Raw genomic sequence first — 23,594 nt, 5'->3', positions numbered from 1 at the left:
CTGTCGTTAACAGTTAATGCCTTATTAGGCCTAAATTAATTGAGTTAATGGCGACAAATCGATGTCCATGCTGATGTGGGTGGGAATTACCATGCTTGGTGGTTGTTGCGTTTAGAGAACGACTAAAGTACATGATCTTTGGCCCCAAAGCGAACAAATGTCACCTTCAGGATTTCCGTGTCATTAGTTTGACTTTACCATTGTTAAATAGGATTCAAGTTTTGTGGCCACGATTGTTTGTCCGACGCAGCAGGACACTTTTGTCGACACTTCACATGTACTCGCTATTCGCCACTGCAAATTCACTGCGAAGTCCTGCCGCTTACACAGTTTAAATAAACGCAGTCGTTCTGGAACGTTGAGAATTCCACAGCCTTTGGCGAATATTGCTAACGGAATGACTTGGTAATGCATTTTAGTTGTTGTATTCTGAGCCGCTGAAACCCACAGGTGTACTCGCGGTATATATGGCGTCATGTGGTAAGGTTTATATGGGATAATAACAGCAGAGTTGACGGCGGTTGAGTGTTTAATTGGAAAGTATTAGAAGTGGACAACAACAGAGGAATTCGATTAAAATATGACAGTAAAGGCTAGCTTCTTTGACAGCTACATACGGCATACAAACGTCTTTCGCAAGGTTTTAATTTGCCTATCGCAGTGCATATAAAACTGCGCATTTTAGAACCTAAATCAAAGAGAAAGTTGCATACGACCAAACTCTCAGGCGAATCTTAATATTACGAAACTCTCGCAGGGCTATTGAAAGCAAGCATAATAAGTTCAGGATAGTATACGTGTACCAATGGACGCGACAAAGCAGATCATATTTCTTGTTTTCATGTGGGGATTAGTGGCCGCTTATACCACGAGAAGTAAGTATACGATTGATTTTCGTTTAGTCGCGTTGTGGTTTTAAAAAGCCTTGCTCCCATACAGATTTTTCCTCTTGAGGTATAAATGAACCCTCATTTGATTGATCGTAAATTATAAACTTTCGCGCAAGTGCTACATATAAGCGTAACCACCAAAAATGGAAATGTATTTTATTATGTCATATTATAGTAAAACAGAAAAAAAAAAAACGGTAAAACTTTTCATTTTTCTTGTTTCATTTGAAACATTCAAAATATTATAAAACCGTATTCCTAAGAAAACACGATCAGGTTATATGAATAATATTTGCTAAAGGGCTTATCCCACAGACTATATCCACACAGACTGTATTTGATAAGCAGGTGGTCAAGGCCTTTCGTAAGTATTGACTTGATTTAAATACAATTTTTCTACTTATAGGGGAATGCTACGTCAGAGGAAACGTTTACAACGAAGGAGATATGTTTCAACACACGTCAAGAAGTGGTTGTGCTTACAATTGTACTTGCGAAATATCAAACGGGAGACCTATTGGAAACTGCACGCACAGGTTAAACAATATTTATTCAATGCTGGCTATAATTCATTTACTGTTATATACCAGCTGAAACGTATTATGTCACTCGGTAAAGAACTCCCTTTTATCGTTATTAATCGCGCCCTTTTTTCCGTTTAATAAACCACAGTCGTTCAGGTGTTCCGCCTTCACTTTTCCACCCGGATGCCACCCAACGCCCAACGCTTGTGGGTGTGCAGCTGACTACGAGTGTCCGGATGGTGAGAAGTGCCAGGACAAAGAGGTGCGTCTTAATAGTGTCATTTATATATATGGCAGAATGGGGAAAGATGGGTTACCTTTTTTATTTTGTTTTCTTGTCCCGCTTAGTAGTACTAGTAAACAAAGAACATTTAAAGAATTATAAAACCGTATCCTCACGACTCCCATAGACCGTTGTTAATTGTCAAGACACAATCAGGATGTTTGGATAGTATGTGCTAAAGATGTTCTACCTTACTTCATAGTTGTATAAATAAGTGTATCATCGCAACTCTAAAATTGCGTTGTTAAAATGGTTAAAAACACGAACAGGATATTCAGATATTATGTGCAAAATGTGTCCCATCTTACCCCAACAGTATTATATGTCATAAAATTGATATCTGATTACCTAAGTTGCATTATGCCGATGATGTTTTTTTATTATGCTGATGAAATTTACCATTTTAACTGCTTGGTAATGTGACATTATCAGTGTTGTCACGAGAAAGGGGAGTGACGTAACAAAAAGGGAATGTCATCACGAGAAAAGAGAGTGACGTCACGTATTGCGTTTCAGACGGGATTGTTATATTCTGTCGGTGAAACTTGGAGCAACTCTACATGTACATGTCGGTGTCTCGGAAACAGAAGGGGTGTTTACCAATGCGAATGTAGTAAGTAACAATGCTTAGAAAATATTGCGACTGTTGACGTAATGATGTTTGTTATAAAGGGGGACCTCCAGTCATGCCAGCTAGACTGATAGCGGATCAGCCGTGTGTTCCTGATCCACAAGAAACTTGTTACAGCTGCCCAACAGTTACTAGTAAGTGAAAGTTAGTCGACCTTGATTGGTATGTTTAAATTACGAGGATACTTCACAGATACCGGTGAAATGAGAGGAAATCCACTTTGTGGAAACCGTGAGAAGTGCGAGAAGTGGGGCTACCTGCATTCCTTTAACCACACGAGCGTGAATATGACATGTACTTGCTACGGACCAAGGGGTTTCACACAATGTGTTAACATGGGACGAGGACCACGAAGAGGTAGAAGGTAAGTTATGTACGAAAGTATAGAATATGCCTTTTAATTGCCGGGTAGAACATTTATGTCGACACAATATCTTGATACCTAATCCCAAGCAGTCACAAGACCAGCACATATCAAACTATGCTTTAAAACTAGTTGCTGTATCCTATATCAACCCATTTAATCTTTTTTGAACTACAGTAATAAACCACTACTGAATACTGATCGGTTCATAATATATAATCTACACAGGAGTATCCCACTTTCTCTTGTTCGCATGGAAACCGCCGGAATACCACAAATGACGTCATCCGTTGCTATGGTAATTGATGTTGACTAAATGATTTCAAGAAATACCGAACTATTGAAAAATGTTGTTCAAATGAACTTGAAATACACAAGTCTCTCGGATACCTTGAGCTAATTTCGCACTAGGTGACAATTACACAGAACATCATCAGAGACGTTTACATCGTTCGTGTTTATATCCGCTTAAACAGAATACATCATCAAACAATAAATTCAAAGGAAACATTCAAAAAAGTAGTAAACTTATTATAAAGATGTTCTAAAGTTGAATTTAAAACGAACGTGTGTTATCAGCCAGTAGAACATTGAACTTGTATCGCTTAATAAGTTTCGTCTTGATCAGTTTACATTTGATCTCCTTCCAACCTTCTTCGGTTGTCTTCTCGTTCAATGCTGCTTCCGTGTCGCTAAGGCAATCACGAAGCATTGAACAGGGACATTTTGAAAGACATTTTATTACTAAGTTATAAACACTCCAAGGGTTGGGGATTAAGTTCATAGGTGGGGGGCGAGTTGCTTCCCGTCTTATGAAGCGAATCCACATCTCTGTTCGGTGAAACTTCCATTCACGTTCCTCGTTCCCGCTGGTTATCTCATACGACTTTGACATCATAGCAATCAGCATGTTTAAGATCACTATTATAGTAACAGCGTGATAAACACCGACGAGTGTTCGGCCAACGGCTATAGTGAAGCTGCCTTGAAGGGGTAGATTTAGATCGTCTATGTTGAACTGACCGAAGAGCGACCAAAACAAGGTTTGTAGCGACGTCCACATGTCAGAGAACAGACCTGCCGATTTCAAACAAGACTCAGACATCGTATTGTTTCCCACAAACGAACATAGTGACGTTTTACCCTCTTCTGTTCCGTTAACCCAATACAGCTCGTTAAGACCAAGGGCAAAAGCGAAAATAACAAGAAAGAAAATGAAAAGAAAGTGAATAACGTCAGCCATCATGCGAGACAATGTTACTTGCAGTGGACCAAGAGTTCTGCTTGCCCTTGACAAACTTAACAGCTTTAGAAACACAAAGACGTATGCCACAGCAAGCAAGGCATCTGCAACCTTTCTTGGTTCAAAAGGGTCATCCGAAAGAAGAGTGTTGTTTCGATGAGAATTTATTAATGGTGTGTGTCTGGCGTAATCCGCATACCTATAGAAGTGCAAAACAGGGTTTAGATGAAACATAACCATTCAAATAAGATTTTTTACAACTACCGGAAAAATATGGCGACTGTAAGCAGAATAAGTGCAAGTAGATCTGTATGATTCCATCCATCACCTAAGTAACATCTCCAACCTCTGTTTAAGCATTCCTCAATCTCCTGAACCCACTTTCCAATAATCCAAGACAGAGCAATCCATTCCAAAACCGTTGGTGGCGACCCTATGTATATTTTGTGACACAACTATTAGAGTACAATGCTTCAAACCAACAGCATGGCATGGATTTAAAGAAGTTACCTACCCAAGTAGTTTGAGTATACGGTCTTAGTAACAGTGTTTAAGAAAATGATCCCAATGAACATTATATCAGATGCCATGTGACAATCAAACAACACCAGAGGAGACATCATAAGCTCTGAACAAAAATAATCATCACAACTATAACGTAAATAAGTTTTCACAACGTAAGTCCAATTGATAAGTCAACACTCTACACAATTTTCCCTTGCCACACAATCGCACATAACTGAAGTGAAGACAGATCATATTAGAAGATACTTAATAAAAGCAGTAATATCCTCGGTGGAATTGAAATAATAAACCATGTATTGTATCGAGAAACAAGACTGGTAACACTGCGTGTGTCACAACGATACCGTGAATCACACAGTGCCAGCACGATCCTATGTTAAACTCCCGGTAACCTCAACATACACATGTACCCAATAATTAATGTACAAAAGGTTTCTATTTCTAATAATATTGGTAGATATTTACTAGTGTTAAGGGGGTTTGATAAACCACAAACTCTAATTGTAAACACATCCAAGTACTTACTGCCAATTCTGGTTTTGGGTGCAAATAAGTAAAACAAACAAAGAATTGGAAATAGGATGGGAAGTAAGAATCTCCTCATTAACAAATTTATTTTTAAGGGCGTCTGTAGAAAACTACTGTATTGGTTCCTTAGGTATAATAAGCTCAACTGAAAGAGAAAGCCAGAATTAATTCACTTCAATCCCAATATAGAATCACTTATAAACTTGTTCTTAATAAATAAACCCCAAAATACCAAATTAATATGGTATGGTCACTCTCTTTACTTTTTCTGTCTGAAATTAGTTATTTGGCAAATATTTGAATCTTAAAATCAATAATATGACCAGTACCAATAAACAGATTGCCAGTCAACCCTTTTGGTTAATCTAAGTTTTGTAACAGTTCATGGTAATACACGTTATATCATTTGTGCTTAAAAATGACACTATAAAGTTGTAAGTACCATCTATTTTAGAAACTAAACTATTTTTTACCTGCGAATAATGATGATTCACAACTTTAACAAGTCGATTTTTTACTGCAGTGTCCAACAGATCAATCTTGTTTGATAACTCTGAACAACTTTCATTTTTATCATTGATAGCAATCAACTCATCATAGTTATATCTCATTAGTCTTGCGAGTTCATCTGAATTTCGTATCTGCATCAATATATTTAATGAACTTATATCAGATGCCTAAATATTTGTGACTATATTTCATCAATTTTTCTAAATATCAAACCAGTGGTAAATTAAAAAATACACAGATATATTTATAAGTTGTTAGTTGCTTACCTGATCTAACAGACTGCACATATATTCTTCGGTTTTATCCTCCAAATTTTTATAAAAATCCATGCACTCGTAACTCTTGTCTGATTGTTTACGTAAGTCTTTAATATGCTCAATGCAATACTTCATTGGGTCAAAACGCTTCAACTATTCCGAAAAATACTTACATATAATCACACAGGTAATACAATTTAAAGGTAGGCACTCTAAGGTGTTCGGGTTAGTACATGTAGAACATTGAATAAAACATATTTTTTTAACAGTACATGCAAGAAATTAGATATTTTGTCAATACACTTGAATTTTCAGTTAAGCTCTCAGTAAAAATACCTCGCATATTAGAGTGATATAAGCAGGACTTGACATTCCTTGAAATATTTGGTGATTTAATTTAACAGAAGACATTTTCATGTAATATTGTCCTTCCATTGGTGAACTCTGTTTTGTTTTTATAAAAAGATTAATAATAGCTAGATAACTAAAAATCAAAATGATGGTCAGTTTGCGATAGACAACACCTAGAAGTGGGCAGAGTGTAGAATGTTAAAGGAACCTAAACAATAAACAATGACAATCAACACCCACCTGTTTATATAAATTAGATTGTAATGGAAAATTAGTCTGTGGCTATAAGCACGTAAATATAATATAGAAAGTGCGATGCGTGTAAAATCACCAAAATCAAAAATGTTTTACAAACTGAAAACAAATCTATGTGCAACATACTAATATACTGGGCAGGTTGTATAATATTTAGAGCGGTTATGGATTCAAATAGACAGAAAAAAGTATAAGTTAACTTAAAACTTACAAAACAAATTTTCAACTAACCTCTAATGCTTTGTGACCACATTTAAAAAGTAATTTCATGATTTCATAATCATTGGAGCACGCTGCTAACACCATGGGTGTTGTACCCGGACTAAAATATGGATTTAATTCAGAAATACATGCATCTTCACATGGCTTATACTCCAGTATAGTTTCAACAACTGGTAGAAAACCAATTCGAATTGCATGAAACAAGCAATCTCCTAAATCAACCTGTGATGCCGTGAACAAATTTCAGTTAAAAAGGTTCCAACAACAGTTTAAATAAATATATTTACCTTGTTTTTCAACAATAATTCGCACATATTTGTATCTTTATTTTCAACAGCAATCCTAAGGGCAGACCTCTCATTTTGATCAACTACATCTCGTTCAAAATCTTGCAAACTTTCATATCTTGCATACAACAGGTCAAACAGAACTTTCACCTCTAGAATATGACCTTTAGCTACAGTCTCAAGGTAGAATGAGTTACATGTGGATGGCCTGTAATGGGAATACATTATAAAAGTAACCAGGGCTGTATTTCTCTTATAAGAGCTTCCGGAATTTTAAGATAATTAACAAACAAAGCAATTACTGGTATTGCAATCTGGGTTTAATACGGTTTTAAAACTATTAAAAGTAGAGTTTTAATTATCCATTAAGCTTCCGCGCAGAAATCCAGCCCAGTGTACAGAATATGTGTGTTAACATTGCATATATAGAATGACTACCATAATACATACGGGGACAATACATCAAGTGCTCTTTTCACAGTCCAACCAGCTTTTATAATACTGCTCTTGGACACTTTTGGAACTTCCTCATTTTCGTCTTCATTGGGCAGCTTAATGCTAAAGGGTACTGTAGCAGTAATCACTGTTAATAAATGACAATTTATAAATAAAAGCAAATTTTAAAGGCAACGTATATGATTTCCATAAGTCACTAATACCACAACTGATTCATTGTAATGCACAAGTGATGATGAGTGTAGTATCTTTGTCACGTGTACGGGAACTAACATTATATAAAATGTTATTCTTATCGTTTACATAAATGTTATGCGTGCTAATAAAGCGCGCCTTTTATGTTTCTAACTTTCCATCTTCTCTATTTCTCGCCGAATGACGTAGCAACTGTGCGACAGATTTTTTATTAAAATAGGTTTACCGCAGCCGTTGCTGATAATAAATTAAATGCCCTCCATGATATAATTTATTGACCATACCTTGCGCATCGGGTTTTCTAAAATCATCAGGTAACCGCGTGATTTCAGTTGCAGCTTCGGCGCGAAAATCCAAATCGACCACTTCCTCTTTAAACACAGAAATCTTGTTTTTTAATGTAATTGGGGAGAGAAAAACAACGTCTGTATTTGGCTCGGGGCTTCTCGTGCTTTTCTTTTTACGTTGAGCTGTATATAACAAAACAAAATATATATATTGTATTGTTATTAAATCATTTTTGATAAATTGATGCTCGCCACTAAAGCTTTTCCGCGGTTCCTGTTCAGCACTATTCGACGAAGTGGATATATTTCTTGAGCTAGGTTTGTTCTTCATTGACACCACCTCTTCTTCTGGAAAATCATCCGAGCTGTCAATTTCTATAAGGTTAAGGAATAATTGTCAACGCTGTATGTCGATCCATGTAAAATGGTATTTAAACTACCTGGCACAATAGATCGTTTTCGCCATGACGTTTCAACTATATAAGGCTTGTATAACCGGTCCATTTCGTTTTTAAACGCGTAAACTAAACGTAATTCTGCTAAAGTTTGCCTCTACGTATTTAGCTACATAAGTTTCTCTTCCCATACAATGTTGCGATAAATGAGGTAAAGTCATGAAAGAAGTTACCGATAGCAGGTACATTCTCAGCAGAGATGTCATATATAGCCTATCATTTTAATATAAAAGACTGGTAAATGACACATAGTGTGTGTCATAACCAGAGTGACACAGCGAGGGCACCATCCTATGTTGAACTCCGAGTAACCATATGTACCCGAATACCCGATGTACACACGGTTTTTAATACTAATGGCAACTTTTGGCAAAACGTTTTTTAATGTAAGGAGGCTTTTAACACAAATTCTAATTATGAACCCATCCATGTGCTTATTGCCATTTATGGTGTTGGGTGCGAATAAGTAAAACAAACAAAGAATTGGAATAAGATGGCAAGTAAGAATCTCCTTTTCAACAATTTCAAGCTTAAAGGCGTCGAAAAACTCCTGCGTTGGGTATGTTTAACTGGTCTATTTTTAAACACCCACAAACTAAACGAAAATTTGCTACTTATGCCGTTGGACGTATTAAAGATCACAAATGATTTACACGAAAGTATTCGATGCTGCTTACGATCCCTTTCTAAGTGAGTGCAAATATACACCGCTGCGTTAATGTTAAATGTGTATACTGTATAGTCATCAAAGTATATTATTATCGTTACGACAAACATACGGAAATGGGTGTTGTGTGAAAAACTATAGTTGGATTACTCAGCGTGGCTACTGCTTCAGTGGGCCGTGAGTTTACAGTGCTTTAATTGATAAACAGCTGAAAGAAAAACAAGACGGCATTGCATTCTTTAAAACCGAAACTGGGCATAATATATTATTCATACCGCACAACTACGTCTCTTAATTGATTTAACCTCGAGACTCGTTTTGTTTATTGAGCTGGTTCGGCACTTACAGGTATAAAAGAACACCATCAGAGACTCTTACATCGTTAGTGTTTATGTCCGCTTAAACAGAATACACCATTAAACAAAAAAGATTTTTTTTAAATGAGTGAACTTATTATAAAGATGTTCTAAAGTTGAACTTAAAATGAACGTGTGTTATCAGCCAGTAGAACATTGAACTTGTATCGCTTAATAAGTTTCGTCTTGATCAGTTTACATTTGATCTCCTTCCAACCTTCTTCGGTTGTCTTCTCGTTCAATGCTGCTTCCGTGTCGCCAAGGCAATCACGAAGCATTGAACAGGGACATTTTGAAAGACATTTTCTCAATACCTGACGAGCAGCTTTATAAACACCCCAAGGGTTTGGGATTAAGTTCATAGGTGGGGGGCGACTTGCTTCCCGTCTTATGAAGCGAATCCACATCTCTGTTCGGTGAAACTTCCATTCACGTTCCTCGTTCTCGCTGGTTATCTCATACGACCTTGACATCATAGCAATCAGCATGTTTAAGATCACTATTATAGCAACAGCGTGGTAAACAGCGATGAGGGTTCGACCAACGGTTTCAGTAAAGCTATTTTGAAAAGGTAGGGTTAGATCGTCTATGTTGAACTGACCGAAGAGCGACCAAAACAAGGTTTGCAGCGACGTCCACATGTTAGAGAACAGACCTGCCGATTTCAAACAAGACTCGGACATCGTATTGTTTCCCACAAACGAACAGAGTGACTTTTTTCCTTCTTCTGTTCCGTAAACCCAATACAGCTCGTTAAGACCAAGGGCAAATGCGAAAATAACAAGAAAGAAAATGAAAAGAAAGTGAGAAACGTCAGCCATCATGCGAGCCAAAGTGACTTGCAGCGGCCCCAGTGTTCTGCTGGCCCTTGATAAACTTAACAGCTTCAAAAACACAAATACATATGCCAGAGCAAGCAAGGCGTCGGCAACCTTCAATCTCCTGAGCCCACTTTCCAATAATCCAAGACAGAGCAATCCATTCCAAAACTGTTGGTGGCGACCCTATGCATATTGTGTGACACAACTATTAGAGTACAATGCTTCAAACCAACAGCATGGCATGGATTTAAAGAAGTTACCTACCTAAGTAGTTTGATTGTACGGTTTTAGTAACAGTGTTTAAGAAAATAATCCCAATGAACATTATATCAGATGCCATGTGACAATCAAACAACACCAGAGGAGACATCATAAGCTCTAAATAAAAATAATAGTTACAGCTATCAGTAAATACAAGTTGTCAATCTCAACACTCATACACTAATTGTAAACACATCCGAGTACTTACTGCCAATTCTGGTGTTGGGTGCAAATAAGTAAAACAAACAAAGAATTGGAAATGTGATGGCAAGTAAAGATCTCCTGATCAACAATTTCAATCTTGAATCTGTCTGAAAACTGCTGTGTTGGTTCTTCAGGTATACTAGACTCAACTGAAAAAGAATTCAGAGTTAGTTCACCTCAATCTGAATATAGAGACTGTAATGTACAGTGTCGCCCTAAATTGTCGTTTATTTACTCCCCATTGTTTTCCGATGCCAGCGCGATTCTTTTCTCCTTTGTTTCGTATGCATGGTTGATTTTCGTCTCGTGTGTATTTGACTTTGTTCGTCCTCAGTTCTATTTAACGACGGCTGCACAGTGCACGTCTCCGTCTACGCTTTATGTTATTTTAAGTTACCTCTACGTTCATGCTGTTTTAAGTTCAGTTCCTATTTTTAACCATTCTTTATTTTCTATTTGAATAAGAGATAGAAATTGTTATTTGAAATGCTTCACAATTGGAAAGCGTAGATACCCACATACCCCTACACTCTGCGTCAACGACCGTTTGAAATACCCCTTGATTTCCCTCCCTTATACCCGAACGTTGATTTGTTTTACTACTAAGTTCTCAGTCGCGTGCATTGTCATTGTTTTTAATATCGTTGGTTGGGGATTAAAGTTGTTCCGATGGAAGCCTCTTGTTAATTTATTTTTTAGTTAATTTTTCCGGTGTAGCTTGTCGGCTACAGAGACATTGCTGTACTTTTCCCTGCCTAAATCAACTAGTTCGACAATTATTTAGATCTAAAAATCAGAAAATTGATTTATCAATCCAGAGTCAATTTTGCTAAATCTAAGGTTTGTAGCAGCTCATGGTGCTACAAGTTTTGTTGTGGTCAAAATTAATAACATACAAATTGCTTTTTTACCTGCGAATAATGATGATTCACAACTTTAACAAGTCGATTTTTTACTGCAGTGTCCAGCAGTTCAATCTTGTTTGATAACTCTGACAAACTTTCATTCTGATCCTTGATAGCAATCAACTCATCATAATTATATCTCATAAGTTTGGCGAGTTCATCTGAATTTCGTATCTGAAGAAATATACTCAGTATATTTATGAAACGCTGAGACGTTTATACAGATATACTTCATTTATTGATCTATACGAACTACAAATGGTTAATTAATTCATACAATTGAATATTATAAGCTTTGTAACTAGTTGAATAAATGCTTACCTGATCTAACAGACTGCACATATATTCTTCGGTTTTATCCTCCAACTTTTTATAAAAATCCATGCACTCGTAACTCTTGTCTGATTGTTTACGTAAGTCTTTAATATGCTCAATGCAATACTCCATTGGGTCATATTTTTTCAACTGCCAAGAACTTACATATTATCACAAAGTTACTACAATTTACAAAATGACATTCAAAAGTTAATCAAGTTGGTACATAATAAAAACTCGATTAAACCGTACATGCAAGAAATTAGATATTTAATTATTAAACCTAAGTTATGTTTAATAGCAATAGTAAAAATACCTCGCATATTAGAGTGATATAAGCAGGACTTGACATCCCTTGAAAGATTTGGTGATTTATTTTAACAGAAGACATTTTCATGTAATATTTTCCTTCCACTTGTGAACTCTGTTTTTTTTTTTTTCGTTTTTTTATAAACACTATTATAGGTATTTAAAAATGTTAGTTAAATTCTATGTACAACGATCAAACATGTTAGGGGAATTACATATTTTGCCCATTTGCAGATCTAGATAAGACGGCAAAAAATATAAGGTAACTTCAAATTCGCAAAATAATTTTCAACTCACTTCTAATGCTTTGTGACCACATTTAAAAAGTAATTTCATGATTTCATAATCATTGGAGCACGCTGCTAACACCATGGGTGTTGTACCCGGACTAAAATATGGATTTAATTCAGAAATACATGCATCTACAGATGGCTTGTACTCTAGTATAGTTTCAACAACTGGTAGAAAACCAATACGGATTGCATGAAACAAGCAATCCCCTAAATCAACCTGTGATACCGTGAACAAATTTTAGTTAAAAAAGTTCTAACAACAGTTTAAATAATTATATTTACCTTGTTTTTCAACAATAATTCGCACATATTTGTATCTTTATTTTCAACAGCAATCCTAAGGGCAGACCTCTCATTTTGATCAACTACATCTCTTTCGAAATCTTTCAAACTTTTGCGAGAAAACAAGTCGAATAGAACTTTCACCTCTAGAATATGACCTTTAGCTACAGTCTCAAGGTAGAATGAATTACATGTGGCTGGTCTGTAATGGAAGTACATTATAAATGTAATCAGGGCTGTATTTCTCATACTCGGATACATTATATATATATAAAATAATGTATCCTATATACATATATAAATAGAAGAATTTTTTTATAATTTATAAATTTTGTTATAGAATCGGTATTGCTGGAGTCTAGTGTCCAAATTTTATGGTAGTAAAACCACTAATAGATATCGAAATAGCTGCTAAAATTTCTATGTTGTACGAGGACTTGGTTGAAAAATCACTACATTACATACGGGGACAATACAGCAAGTGCTCTTCTCACAGTCCAACCAGCTTTTATGATACTGCTCTTGGACACTTTTGGAACTTTCTCATGTTTTTTTTCATTGGGCAGCTGAATGGTAAACGGCACTGTAACAGTAATCACCATTAATACAAAACAATTTATCAGTACAAACCAAATTTACAGAGCATATGTTGTCCTATAAGTTAAAATAGTACATTATAATGCATAACTGATGGATGGGCGGGATATGTTTGTCAAGCGTATGGAAACTAACATAGTGGTAATATTATTGTTTACACGGACGAATGTCTTGCGTACATGCGCTATTGAAGCGTTTCGTTACGTTTCTGGCACAGCCTTTGTGGGGCCCTTGTTCTATTAGTACCTGAGTGACTTACCATATTTATTTCTGGTAGTAAAATATGTACAAGATATAAACTAGTAGCCATACCCAACGACCATACCTTGCGCTTTGGATCTTCTAAATTCCGACACCCCCGTGCTTAAAGTTTCGGCTCTGGCGCGAAAACCCAGATCATATACTTCTTCTTTAAACACAGAAATCTTCTTTTGAACTTTTATCGGGGACTGAAAAACAACCTCTGCCTTTGGCCTGCGGCTTTTCGAGCTTTTTCTTTTACGATTAACTAGATGAAGCAAAATAAGTTAAACGTGGTATTGGGCTAAATATTTTTTTGTCGTTACAGCTAGAGCTTGAGGTTCGTAATTTGCCCACAATTTGTGAAACATTTTCGAAAAAGTTATGCCCGCCACTAAAACTGCCTTGAGATTCCTGTTCAAAACTGCTGGTCGAAGAATTGGATTTATCTCTTAAGCTACGTTTGTTCTTCGGTGACGTCACGTCTTCTTCCGACGAACCATCCGAGCTGTCATTTACTACAAAGGAATAAATGTCACCGCTGTATATGAAGTCATGTACAATGTTATATAACCTACCTGGCACCACAGATCGTTTTCGCCATGACGTTTCTACCATATAAGGTTTGTTTAGCGCTACCCGGCTCATTTCTTTTTTAAAACACTTGAACTAAACAAAAAATGCTAAAGTTTACCTTATACGCATTTTACAATTAGAAATAGTTTACACGAAAGTAGTTGAGGCTCTTTAAGTGTACACAACTACAGTTGGAAGTCGCTAATGCTGCTAATTGAGTATACAATCATCATAGTGTTATTATCGTTACGACAAACATACGGAAACGGGTGTTGTGTGAATAACTATGGTTGGATTACTCAGCGTTGCTACTGCTTCAGTGGGCCGTGAGTTTACAGTGTTTTAATTAATAAACAGCTGAAAGAAAAACAAACACGACAGCAATGCGTTACAATCGAAACTGAACATAATCATGATTCATATTCCAACTTATATTTAAATTAACTTTATATTCAGTGTAAACGGTATCAATGACGTGTTTGATTAAGTTTCACCGTTGCTTAATAAAACTTTAAACTTATTTCGTCTAATTAATTTTCTTTTAATTAATTTGCATCGAACTTTTAGTCGATAGAGTTCGGACTCTTTCGTAATCGAAAGTCCACTACAACCAAATCCATTCTTCGGATGATGCTGGGGCAATGACCTTCGTCTCAGAATAAGCTGCAGGAATCTTAGCATAACCTTGCATACAACATGTGGATGGGGGATCAAATTCATGGGTGGGGGACGAATAGCTTCCCGTCTTATGAAGCGAATCCACATCGCTGTTCGATGAAACTTCCATTCACGTTCCTCGTTCTCGCTGGTTATCTCATACGACTTTGACATCATAGCAATCAGCATGTTTAAGATCACTATTATAGCAATAGCGTGATAAACAGCAAGCAGAAAACGCCCCATAGTCTCTGTGAATCCGTGCTTGTTTGATAAAGACAACTGAGTAATATCTATATGTCCAAAAAGCGACCAAAACAACGATTTGGTCGTGGACCACATTCCCCCAAAGATTATAGTTGACTTTAAACATGCAGCTTCTGCCGCTACGTCTGTCCCGTTTGCACCATAGGAACAGAGCATTTGTTTTCCTTTAGGTGTTCCATATACCCAGTACAGCTCAGATAATCCCAGTGCAAAAGAAAATACAACTAGACAAAATATGATCATAAACCTAAGAACGTCGCCCATCATTCTAGACAGTGTGACTTGTAATGGACCAAGACGTCTGTTTGCTCTTGTGAGACTTAACAACCTCAAAAATACAAAGACATAAGCCCAGGCAAGGAAACCATCCGCAATCATTCGAGGTTCAAAAGGGCCGAGGTGAGTAGTTGTGCCGTTGCCAAGGTACAAAGGTACATACGATTCAGCTCTTGAATAGTCAAGGCATCTAAAATTATATCAATGTATTGTTTAAACGAGTGAGACAAACAAAATACATTTTTCGTAGAAGACCAATAAAGCGGCATCAAAAATGAAAATAAAAAGTGATGGTAGCCTTCTGTTAAGGTTTGGTCTCCTAAATTTACTTTTTTATTACCTTTTGCAGCAGTAGAATTTATGTCCTTTCATAAATAAATACATGTTATCGGTGTTACCTGAAAACTACAGCAACAGAGAGTAGACAGAGAGCTAACAGGTCAGTATGATTCCAACGATCCCTCAGGTAGCCTTTCATCCCTCTATGGTAACACTCCTCAAACTCTTGTACCCATTTACCGGCAATCCAAAACACAGCTAGCCATTCAATGACAGTTGGCGATGAGCCTGAGGAAAGGCAGAATTTATAAGTAAAGTCCGTTCTGCGCTACCGTGGTAGAGGCTATGAACCGATGTTGTAACTCGACAGCGAACATAAGTATCGGGTGCATGTATACACAATGTGGGTCTATACGGCTTGAGAACGCTCCGTGATAAAACTTGACAGAAGGCACTGAACGCTCTATATGCATCTGGGGTCTGAGAAGACCACCAATGTTTAACCCAAGAGTGGACATGCGGTATATGAAATCAGAATGTGATGCCTGGTGTATAAGAAGACACCCATGTTATAACTCAACACTGAAACTCGACAGTGGGCATGCGACCAGTCTATGTTGTAGTATTCTTACCTAAGTAATTCCGATCGATATCCTTATGGATGGAATTAATAAATACCAATATGACGAATGCAACATCAGACGCCATGTGGCAATCAAACGAAACTACTGGAGAAGCTATAAGACCTGCGAACAAAGCTTTGCTAAATATGGGTTTATTTTCCGTTGTTTTATCTGATGAAGTAAATTAGTCTTAAAGTAAAGTAAAGCTTATGTGTGCAAGCATTCTAAACAATATTGATTAATTTGCGCTTTCCATTTGGAATTTAAATGCAACTTGTATACGTAGGCATCTGCCGAAGTAGAAAACTAACAATTAATTGTAGTAAGTTCTCAATAAAAACAGTCTTATCTTACGTCCGAATCTTGTGTTTGGAGCCACTGTGTAAATCAATGATAATATCGGGAAAATTATCCCAAGCAGGGTTCTTAGCGTATAGTTTCTAATGGTTGACGAATCTTTGAGAAATGGAGTGTTTTTATACCGCATGTATGCCAACGCCAGCTAAAAGAAAACAATTTAGGTATTCTATAAGGTCTATATAACAATGGTAATTAATCTTGTTTCAAACTATTTAAAAGGAAAAAAATCAACAGATTCCTATTTTACAAAAGGATGTTCTTTTTACAGGGGGGCAGAATAAGCGAGTGTCCCATCTTCCCCACCCTACTATTTGTACTTCTATAACGTAAGCAAAATTCTGTGGTCCAACACTATAAAAAATTGCATTTTATTACAGTATTATATTTTTCTGAGCCATCGACAGAAGTCACCTGTGAATAATGATGTGTCACGACTTTTACCAAACGGTGAGCATTAGCGTCATCTAGGAGTTCCATTCTACATCCTAACTTCCGAAAGTTGCTGGTAGGAACTGGAATTGACCATTTGTCAGCTCCAGCAAAATCGTAGTTGTACATGAACAAGTCTCCAAGCTCTTGTGATGACCGAATCTAAAACCACAATGTTTATACAACACAAATTACATTGTGATATGGGTGCTCGCATTGGGTTCTTATATATGTATAGTATTGTTGGGTAAGACGAGAAACCTTTACTCCATAATATCCGAATATCCTGATCATGTTACGGTCTATGGAGTCGTGAAGGTATTTTTCCGTAAGAGTTACCAGAAATGTTTATATTTTTTCGGCGATTGCTCTTTTTATGGCTGACAACCGGATAATTCGTTAAGAAACACTAAGTTAGCTATTAATATAATATATATACCTGGTCAAGAAGACTGCACATGTAATCTTCTGTTTTTCTTTCCAGTTGTTTATAGAAGTCAGCATATTCGTATTCCACATTTGCTTGTGTTCGTAGATCTTTTATGTGGTCGATGCAATATTCCACAGGGTCTGTGTTTGTCATCTGAAAATCAACATGTTTACTTTAAAAAACGTGTCTTTTGTGTAACTGTTACGCTTATGTAAAACTTGTTTTCAATTTTAGCTGCCCAAATCACTATATTAAGCAGTTCTATACCTTTTCTACTATATAAATTTGCGTTCACATGCTCTTTAATTCCGTGTGCACACCTCAAAAGTTTACAAATTAAAAAAAATACCTAACTTAAAAATAAAGAATAGTTAAACGTAATCATACCATATTGTTTACTATACCTCGCATATTAGGGTAATATACGCTGGACTTGATTTTGCGCTGCAACACATTTGAAGCTTTGTTGCAGATTCGAACTCCGTGTGGAAACAATCGCCTTCTTGAACATCGTTCTGTAGTTACGTAATTAGATATATATTGAAATATTCTGATTGTGTTTAAACAATTAACACTAGTTTATGGTAGTCGTGTCGTAAGAATACGGTTTAAAAATCTTTTTTTTTTTTTTTTTTTTTTAATTTTTTTTCTCTGTTTTTCACCTTTATCTCGCTGTGCCCAGATTTAAACAAAATCTTTATGATTTCGTACTGGTTAAGAGATGCGGCCAACAGCATTGGTGTTGTGCCTGATGTAAAATACGGATTATCCCCTTTTATAATAGCGTTCACTGATCGATGGTTTTCCAGCAAAACTTCTACAGTCGGAAGAAAGCCAATCTTTATTGCATGGAAGAGACAATCGCCGTACGCGACCTGATGTGAAAAAATGAATAAATGTAACTCGCTTTTTCTTCGCGTGCGCGGGAAAATAATGGTCGTTATAACACGGGTGTTCTGTTTCACCTTGAAGTGACTTTAGTATACTATGGTTTTACACACTTCGTGCAAGCTTACGAGTTACCGCTTTATAACTTTGTGAAAAGGTGTTTTCCAACAGCACACGCGCATTGCACCAGAGGCATCGTATATTGCGTGATAATTACATTCAGAAACACAATATGAATAGTTTTTACGCTCTCCATTAATATTATAGATATACATATTAAAACTTTTTAATCATATTACCTTATTATTGACTAAAAACTCGCACATTGGAATGTTTTTATTTTCAACCGCTGTTCGAAGTGCAGATCGTTCATTTTGGTCAACGCAATCTTTTTTAAACTCACGAATTCGATCACCCCTTACAATTGCAAACAATGCGATCACCTCACGAAGATTTCCTCGACCAACAGCCTCCAAGTAATATGAGTTGATGGTCTGAGGCCTGGATACAGAGAATCATGGTGAGACATACATCTTGAAATAAACACACATCGTCATAGTCATTGGTATTTTTCTATAAAGCGCCGGTTTTGTAGGGTCTGTGGGGTAAGATGGGGCACCTTCAGCACATATTATTCAAATATTTGAATTGGGTTCTAAACAAGCAAAAACGGCCTATTGAAGTTGTGGGGATATGATTTTATAATTCGTCGAATGTTCTTTGTTCTCTACTAAATGGAATGAAAAAATAGAATGCAAAGGTGTCTCATCTTCTCCCATCCTACTATATATAGAGACGATTTCATGTGGATAATTTATTTACTAATGTTGCATTTCAATTTAAATAAAAAACACTTAAAATTTAAAGATTAATTTTTAGTTTGTTAACAGAACGATAAGCATATACGCCGGACAGACAAAAACACCGATTTAAGCTCATATCACGGTTTTCTATCAATGGGACGTTGATAGGAAATAACACGTGTGCGTTACGTGCAGTTAACATATTATTAACTTTATGGTTTGTTTAAGCGACACAACTCACGGTGTAAGGGATGCCAATGCGTTACGAACTTTCCAGCCGTCGCTAACCACGTTTCGATTGCTGCTTTGCAAGCGTTTAAGAAATTTGTGATTTCGTTTTGAAGATGAAGGTTTTGCCCCTGATGCTTTCTTCTGTGCATGCTTTACCCAGTTTACTATATCGTCTAAATGAAAGCAAAAAGGCTTTTAATATACGATCGGATAGCTTAAATTGCGTTTACGGGCAGGAAAATCTTAGTGTATAAAAATGTTATAAATATAACGACAGAAAAAATAAGAATGTATAGATAATGAGTAAAGATGCACGAAGACACTTAGTATGATTACAGTTCACCTAATGCACGTGTTTTCATATTCTTAAGTGTAACTCTGCAAAACCAGCGCAAATGCTGCCAATGAAAACTTGTGAGTTACCGGGTAAAAAAGGTATAAATGAACATTAAGCCTCATACTGGAGTTGCATTTGTATAGACTATTCCGTTGTTGAATTTGTAGGCTATGTGTACAGCTGAACACAATTAATCATCAAAATATAAAAGAAAGTGGGACACACCGCTTGATTTGCTGATCCTGATAGGTTTCAATCGGGTTTTCGCATTATCGAGAGCATGTCTGCTTACAGCATCTGATGCCGTTCTTCCTTTGACGCATTCGATCTTTGGACTTTCATCCCATTCAGGTCGCTGCACCTCTTGATTGTCGTCTCGCATCTCCCTTCTCGGAGCAATAAGGCCATCCGCATTATCGAATAGTGCTAAAAATATGGATTTAAGGTATTTGATTACTTCCCCACCTTATACGATTTAACGTGTATTACTTTGCGGGTTATCCTGTTATTATACCCTATATATAAAAGTAACAATTTGGACAACCGGTTGGTGGCCAATGGGTAGTGCAAAAATTCTGTTCGGTATATACATGCCCACAGTGGTAGCAGCATCGGGTATATTCGGTATTCACAAGTCTAGGTATAAACGCTTTTACGACAACTACGACTATCTATTATCGATGCTGTTACATATAGTGGATTCAATAACCATCATACCGAATTTCTAGGTTTGGCAGTTTTTCACTATTTACCGGGTTTAGTAAGCCGTCTTTCCGATATCTCGACCATATGCAATCCATCACCAGAGGTAGGCTTGTGAATGGCTTTGTTTTTTTTCATACCCGCCTTTCTATACAATTTGTCAATTCCTCCCGAAACGCTGTTAACGGTGTTTCTTTTAAACATAACTTCATCTTCAGATCTATCCATAGCTACCATATTTAAACTATCTGTTAAACATTTCATATAAATTATTTCTCTCGGTCTGAAATCAAATTATTTAAGATATCCAGTCGCACTTTGATTCTTTATGTGCATCTACTTTTACATGTTCCACACGTCATTATTCAAACAATGAACCAAACGTTCATAATCAACCACATCACGACTGTAAGGTTCGGTTTATACAATGTAACCGAAAACTATTTCGCGAAATTAGTTCACGATATTGAAAAATCGGGATTTCTTTATTTCACGTCATTTCCTCCTCGTGAAAATACTCACCGAGTGTCTGCAAACAAAATTAATAAAGAAAAACAAAAAATGACTACGTGAAGAAAACGAAAGAAACACGTCGAATTGCAGGCAATATGAAGTCATATATATGACGTACTTGATGAAACAATTACAAAGCGAAATATTTCGATTTTTCTTTAAATTGCACAGACAATCACAGACAATCAATGTTAAAATGGTTTATACAAAAAAGATCTTTCTACATTAACAGATAAATAAAACTACACAGTGTTTCACATGATGACGTATACACTGATGACGTCATTCAATGTTGCCAAAACATCAGTGACAGAGGTATCAACAGCTAAAGTTAAATTTTAACACTGGTAATACACGTGAGCTGAATAGGCACACTTTTGTCAATAGCTTTCCGAAGACTTCAGTAAAATATAATATGAATTGTGAATATATAGCTTTCTGTGGCCAAGAACATCACTTGTTGAGTTTCTTAAACTCTTTAATCATTCTTGAAAATGACTGCATGCCCTCAATAACACCATCTCCTTTAGTAGCCGAGCATGGTTGAATGTTCCACCTTTGCCAAGCTGGTATATCACCCAATCCTAGTTGCTCAATAAGGACCTCTATTGGTTGGGCTAAGCTAATGTCTTGCTTATTGGCGAGAATAAGAACAGGAATCCGCGCCATTTCAGGCTCTTTTAGGACGTTAAACAATTCTTGCTTTGCTTCATGGAACCGACTTTGATCAGCGCTGTCCACGACAAAGATGAGACCTAAACAACGCACGCTGATAAGTTTTCCATTGCCAAATAGAGAAATGCTTTAATTTGAAAAAAGTAAGGCAACCGAAAAACATGCACGTAGTCATCGATTTACAGAAGCGGTGGTAAATTTTGAACAAAGCTTCTTTTTACTTAAAAGTTAATTTCTGAAGTGTATTATTAAAAAAAGAATCGTTATCAACCAATAGCTGGTATAGTACCAAGCATGTTTCTCATTTTTTCGCAAACAGAAAGTCCATCATGCACCTCCGACTTGAAGGAATACAACAAATTAAAGATGATTGAAACAGGAATATCTGGATTCCATCTCACCGCCTGATTCTTGGTAGTAATGCCTCCACAGTCGTCGTAGTTTGGTTTGCCCACCCACGTCCCATACAGTTATAGTCAATCCTTTGCACGGAGTAACGGTTTCTACATTGAATCCGATCGTCGGTATCGTTTTCACAACGTTGTTGAGTTTTAAACGGTACAGTATCGTTGTTTTTCCTACATAACATATAATACGACTTGTTTTTTCTTCGATTACAGAATCGAAAATCAAATATAAAATAAAAACTGTTAATATACCTGAACCACAGTCGTTAAAATATCACATATATATTGGCACATCTCAGTCGTGCGTCAATTACAATGGCGCTAAACTATATACAGTTTTACGTAATACATATATATTTCGTTTATTATTTATTCATAACTCTTTACTAAAGTGGAAAGTGAAATTGGTATACAGCGATATATCACCACAGGTTATAACTAAAAGGCAGCTCTACGCAATAAAGAGCAGTTCTGAAGTTTCACGTTGTTACAGAAGAAATATTTCAATGAATAAGATAAAATGACATCATATTGTGGAGAGTGCAATACTCTACTCTACCGGATTAAATGTGTCATATAAAATTACGTCATATATGTAACGAGGAATGTATGTCGTCATAAAGTTTCCTCTTGCTGAAAACAAAAATGCACCGCAAAGGTAAAACTTCCAGTTAAATATAGAAATGATACATTCTTTATGGAAAGCGGTTATTAGAATCGACATATTTTCTATGCGATTTTGGGCTTTGTTTAAGTAATAAATTCCATGTAACCTATTTTCACAACTATTGACTGTTTTTATTTTATGTTTTACCTGCACAGTCCAACCCAAGCATCAATACGCGTACAGGATCAGATGCAAATCCACTGAACATAGCTTCAAGTTTAGAAGCAAGCGCTCCCATGGTAACGGTGTGGTCGAACTCGACAAGTTCTTGTTTCAATATAACAAACAAAACTAACTAGCTGTAAAGTATATTCAATTAAAGCTTAAAGAGTACTTTCGAATAATGATAATAGCATACTTGGGATATAAGTCCAAAATATTACATCATCTAAAAGACAGCAAATGGCCACTTATTCTAAAATGCGCCTGTATGCGAAGCACACCACCACTGCGGTTTAAGCTGTATATTTTACGAGCTGCTGTATGCAGGTATAGTTTCAACTGATTCACTCTAATCCTGACTCACACACCAGCTGACTGGTATAGTTCAAAGAAGAATATAATGCAAAATCCTTGCGTGGTACGACAGAGATGACGCACAAGAAGCATCAAGCGTAGGTTTAGCCATTATGGAACCCAACGTATTTGGACACAACGTGTAAATGATATACGCATGCCACATTTTGTAATCTCAGTGGTAATATGCAAAGTATAGGAACAAAGAACGCTTTTTATAAGGGCAGAATGGCCTACGAAAAGGCCTATTGTTTAAAATAATGCCCAATAGGCCTGATAACTAGGACCATTCAAAACCAAATTATATGGCCGTATTTTTAATGGAGGGGGGGGGGTGAGCAGATATACACGAAACATAACCTATAGACGTTTATTAATGGCTGCGTACATTTATATACATTCGTTATAACGCTTTAAGTTTAAACAAATGTAAAGTTATACCATC

General features: G+C 36.4%; 4 protein-coding genes across 7 annotated transcripts; 1 reads left to right on the top strand and 3 right to left on the bottom strand.

The window, feature by feature from the left end:
• The first annotated feature begins 730 nt into the window (after nt 1-730).
• LOC149729371 (uncharacterized) lies at nt 731-3,211 on the top strand. The gene is made up of 7 exons (XM_089887311.1): nt 731-875; nt 1,297-1,426; nt 1,571-1,676; nt 2,214-2,310; nt 2,370-2,462; nt 2,521-2,692; nt 2,921-3,211. The coding sequence occupies exons 1-7, from the start codon at nt 806-808 to the stop codon at nt 3,006-3,008; spliced, it is 756 nt and encodes a 251-aa protein (XP_089743437.1). The 5' UTR covers nt 731-805; the 3' UTR covers nt 3,009-3,211.
• LOC149729370 (short transient receptor potential channel 4-like) lies at nt 3,131-14,231 on the bottom strand. Of its 4 annotated transcripts, none has more exons than XM_089887301.1 (13): nt 14,092-14,231; nt 13,840-14,031; nt 13,599-13,781; nt 13,142-13,259; nt 12,677-12,878; nt 12,399-12,611; nt 12,109-12,216; nt 11,799-11,942; nt 11,484-11,651; nt 10,577-10,721; nt 10,372-10,485; nt 4,200-4,368; nt 3,131-4,134 (listed from the first exon to the last, which is right to left on the bottom strand). In XM_089887301.1, the coding sequence occupies exons 1-13, from the start codon at nt 14,159-14,161 to the stop codon at nt 3,249-3,251; spliced, it is 2,712 nt and encodes a 903-aa protein (XP_089743427.1). In that variant the 5' UTR covers nt 14,162-14,231; the 3' UTR covers nt 3,131-3,248. The 4 variants fall into 4 exon arrangements, with proteins under 4 accessions (XP_089743427.1, XP_089743428.1, XP_089743429.1 ...); XM_089887302.1 differs by lacking the exon at nt 10,372-10,485 and adding an exon at nt 4,450-4,563; XM_089887304.1 differs by lacking the exons at nt 3,131-4,134; nt 4,200-4,368 and adding an exon at nt 9,948-10,290.
• A 184-nt stretch (nt 14,232-14,415) lies between these two features.
• On the bottom strand, nt 14,416-20,692 carry LOC149729369 (short transient receptor potential channel 4-like). Its single transcript, XM_089887300.1, has 12 exons — nt 20,422-20,692; nt 19,895-20,095; nt 19,343-19,505; nt 18,598-18,799; nt 18,073-18,285; nt 17,815-17,925; nt 17,420-17,563; nt 16,963-17,142; nt 16,546-16,693; nt 16,201-16,314; nt 15,688-15,856; nt 14,416-15,479 (listed from the first exon to the last, which is right to left on the bottom strand). Exons 1-12 carry the CDS (start codon nt 20,633-20,635, stop codon nt 14,573-14,575), a joined length of 2,766 nt encoding a protein of 921 aa, XP_089743426.1. The 5' UTR covers nt 20,636-20,692; the 3' UTR covers nt 14,416-14,572.
• Nucleotides 20,693-20,837: 145 nt separating this feature from the next.
• On the bottom strand, nt 20,838-22,947 carry LOC149729368 (ADP-ribosylation factor 6-like). Its single transcript, XM_089887312.1, has 3 exons — nt 22,781-22,947; nt 21,961-22,137; nt 20,838-21,639 (listed from the first exon to the last, which is right to left on the bottom strand). Exons 1-3 carry the CDS (start codon nt 22,869-22,871, stop codon nt 21,338-21,340), a joined length of 570 nt encoding a protein of 189 aa, XP_089743438.1. The 5' UTR covers nt 22,872-22,947; the 3' UTR covers nt 20,838-21,337.
• Between the last annotated feature and the right edge of the window lie 647 nt (nt 22,948-23,594).

Source organism: Ciona robusta, chromosome 10 (assembly GCF_009617815.1).
Source record: "Ciona robusta chromosome 10, ASM961781v2".
Lineage (NCBI taxonomy): Eukaryota > Metazoa > Chordata > Ascidiacea > Phlebobranchia > Cionidae > Ciona > Ciona robusta.
Note: the sequence above shows the minus strand (reverse complement) of the source record. Positions and strands in the feature narration are given on the sequence as shown.

Bases quoted from the DNA above. Each gene is read 5' to 3' on its own strand.
- LOC149729371 (XM_089887311.1), top strand. From the start codon at position 806: ATGGACGCGACAAAGCAGATCATATTTCTTGTTTTCATGTGGGGATTA. The intron at 1,677-2,213 runs GTGCGTCTTAAT...ATTGCGTTTCAG, and splicing joins AGAAGTGCCAGGACAAAGAG to ACGGGATTGTTATATTCTGT. The intron at 2,463-2,520 runs GTAAGTGAAAGT...GATACTTCACAG, and splicing joins CAGCTGCCCAACAGTTACTA to ATACCGGTGAAATGAGAGGA.
- LOC149729370 (XM_089887301.1), bottom strand. From the start codon at position 14,161: ATGAGCCGGGTAGCGCTAAACAAACCTTATATGGTAGAAACGTCATGG. The intron at 13,782-13,839 runs GTAACGACAAAA...TGCTTCATCTAG, and splicing joins ACGAACCTCAAGCTCTAGCT to TTAATCGTAAAAGAAAAAGC. The intron at 4,369-10,371 runs GTAGGTAACTTC...AAATATACATAG, and splicing joins CGTACAATCAAACTACTTAG to GGTCGCCACCAACGGTTTTG.
- LOC149729369 (XM_089887300.1), bottom strand. From the start codon at position 20,635: ATGAAATGTTTAACAGATAGTTTAAATATGGTAGCTATGGATAGATCT. The intron at 20,096-20,421 runs GTAAATAGTGAA...CCATATTTTTAG, and splicing joins AAGACGGCTTACTAAACCCG to CACTATTCGATAATGCGGAT. The intron at 16,315-16,545 runs GTAAGATAAGAC...CTTTGTTCGCAG, and splicing joins TCCAAACACAAGATTCGGAC to GTCTTATAGCTTCTCCAGTA.
- LOC149729368 (XM_089887312.1), bottom strand. From the start codon at position 22,871: ATGGGAGCGCTTGCTTCTAAACTTGAAGCTATGTTCAGTGGATTTGCA. The intron at 22,138-22,780 runs GTAAAACATAAA...TATGTTATGTAG, and splicing joins GCTTGGGTTGGACTGTGCAG to GAAAAACAACGATACTGTAC. The intron at 21,640-21,960 runs GTGAGATGGAAT...TGCGTTGTTTAG, and splicing joins TTACTACCAAGAATCAGGCG to GTCTCATCTTTGTCGTGGAC.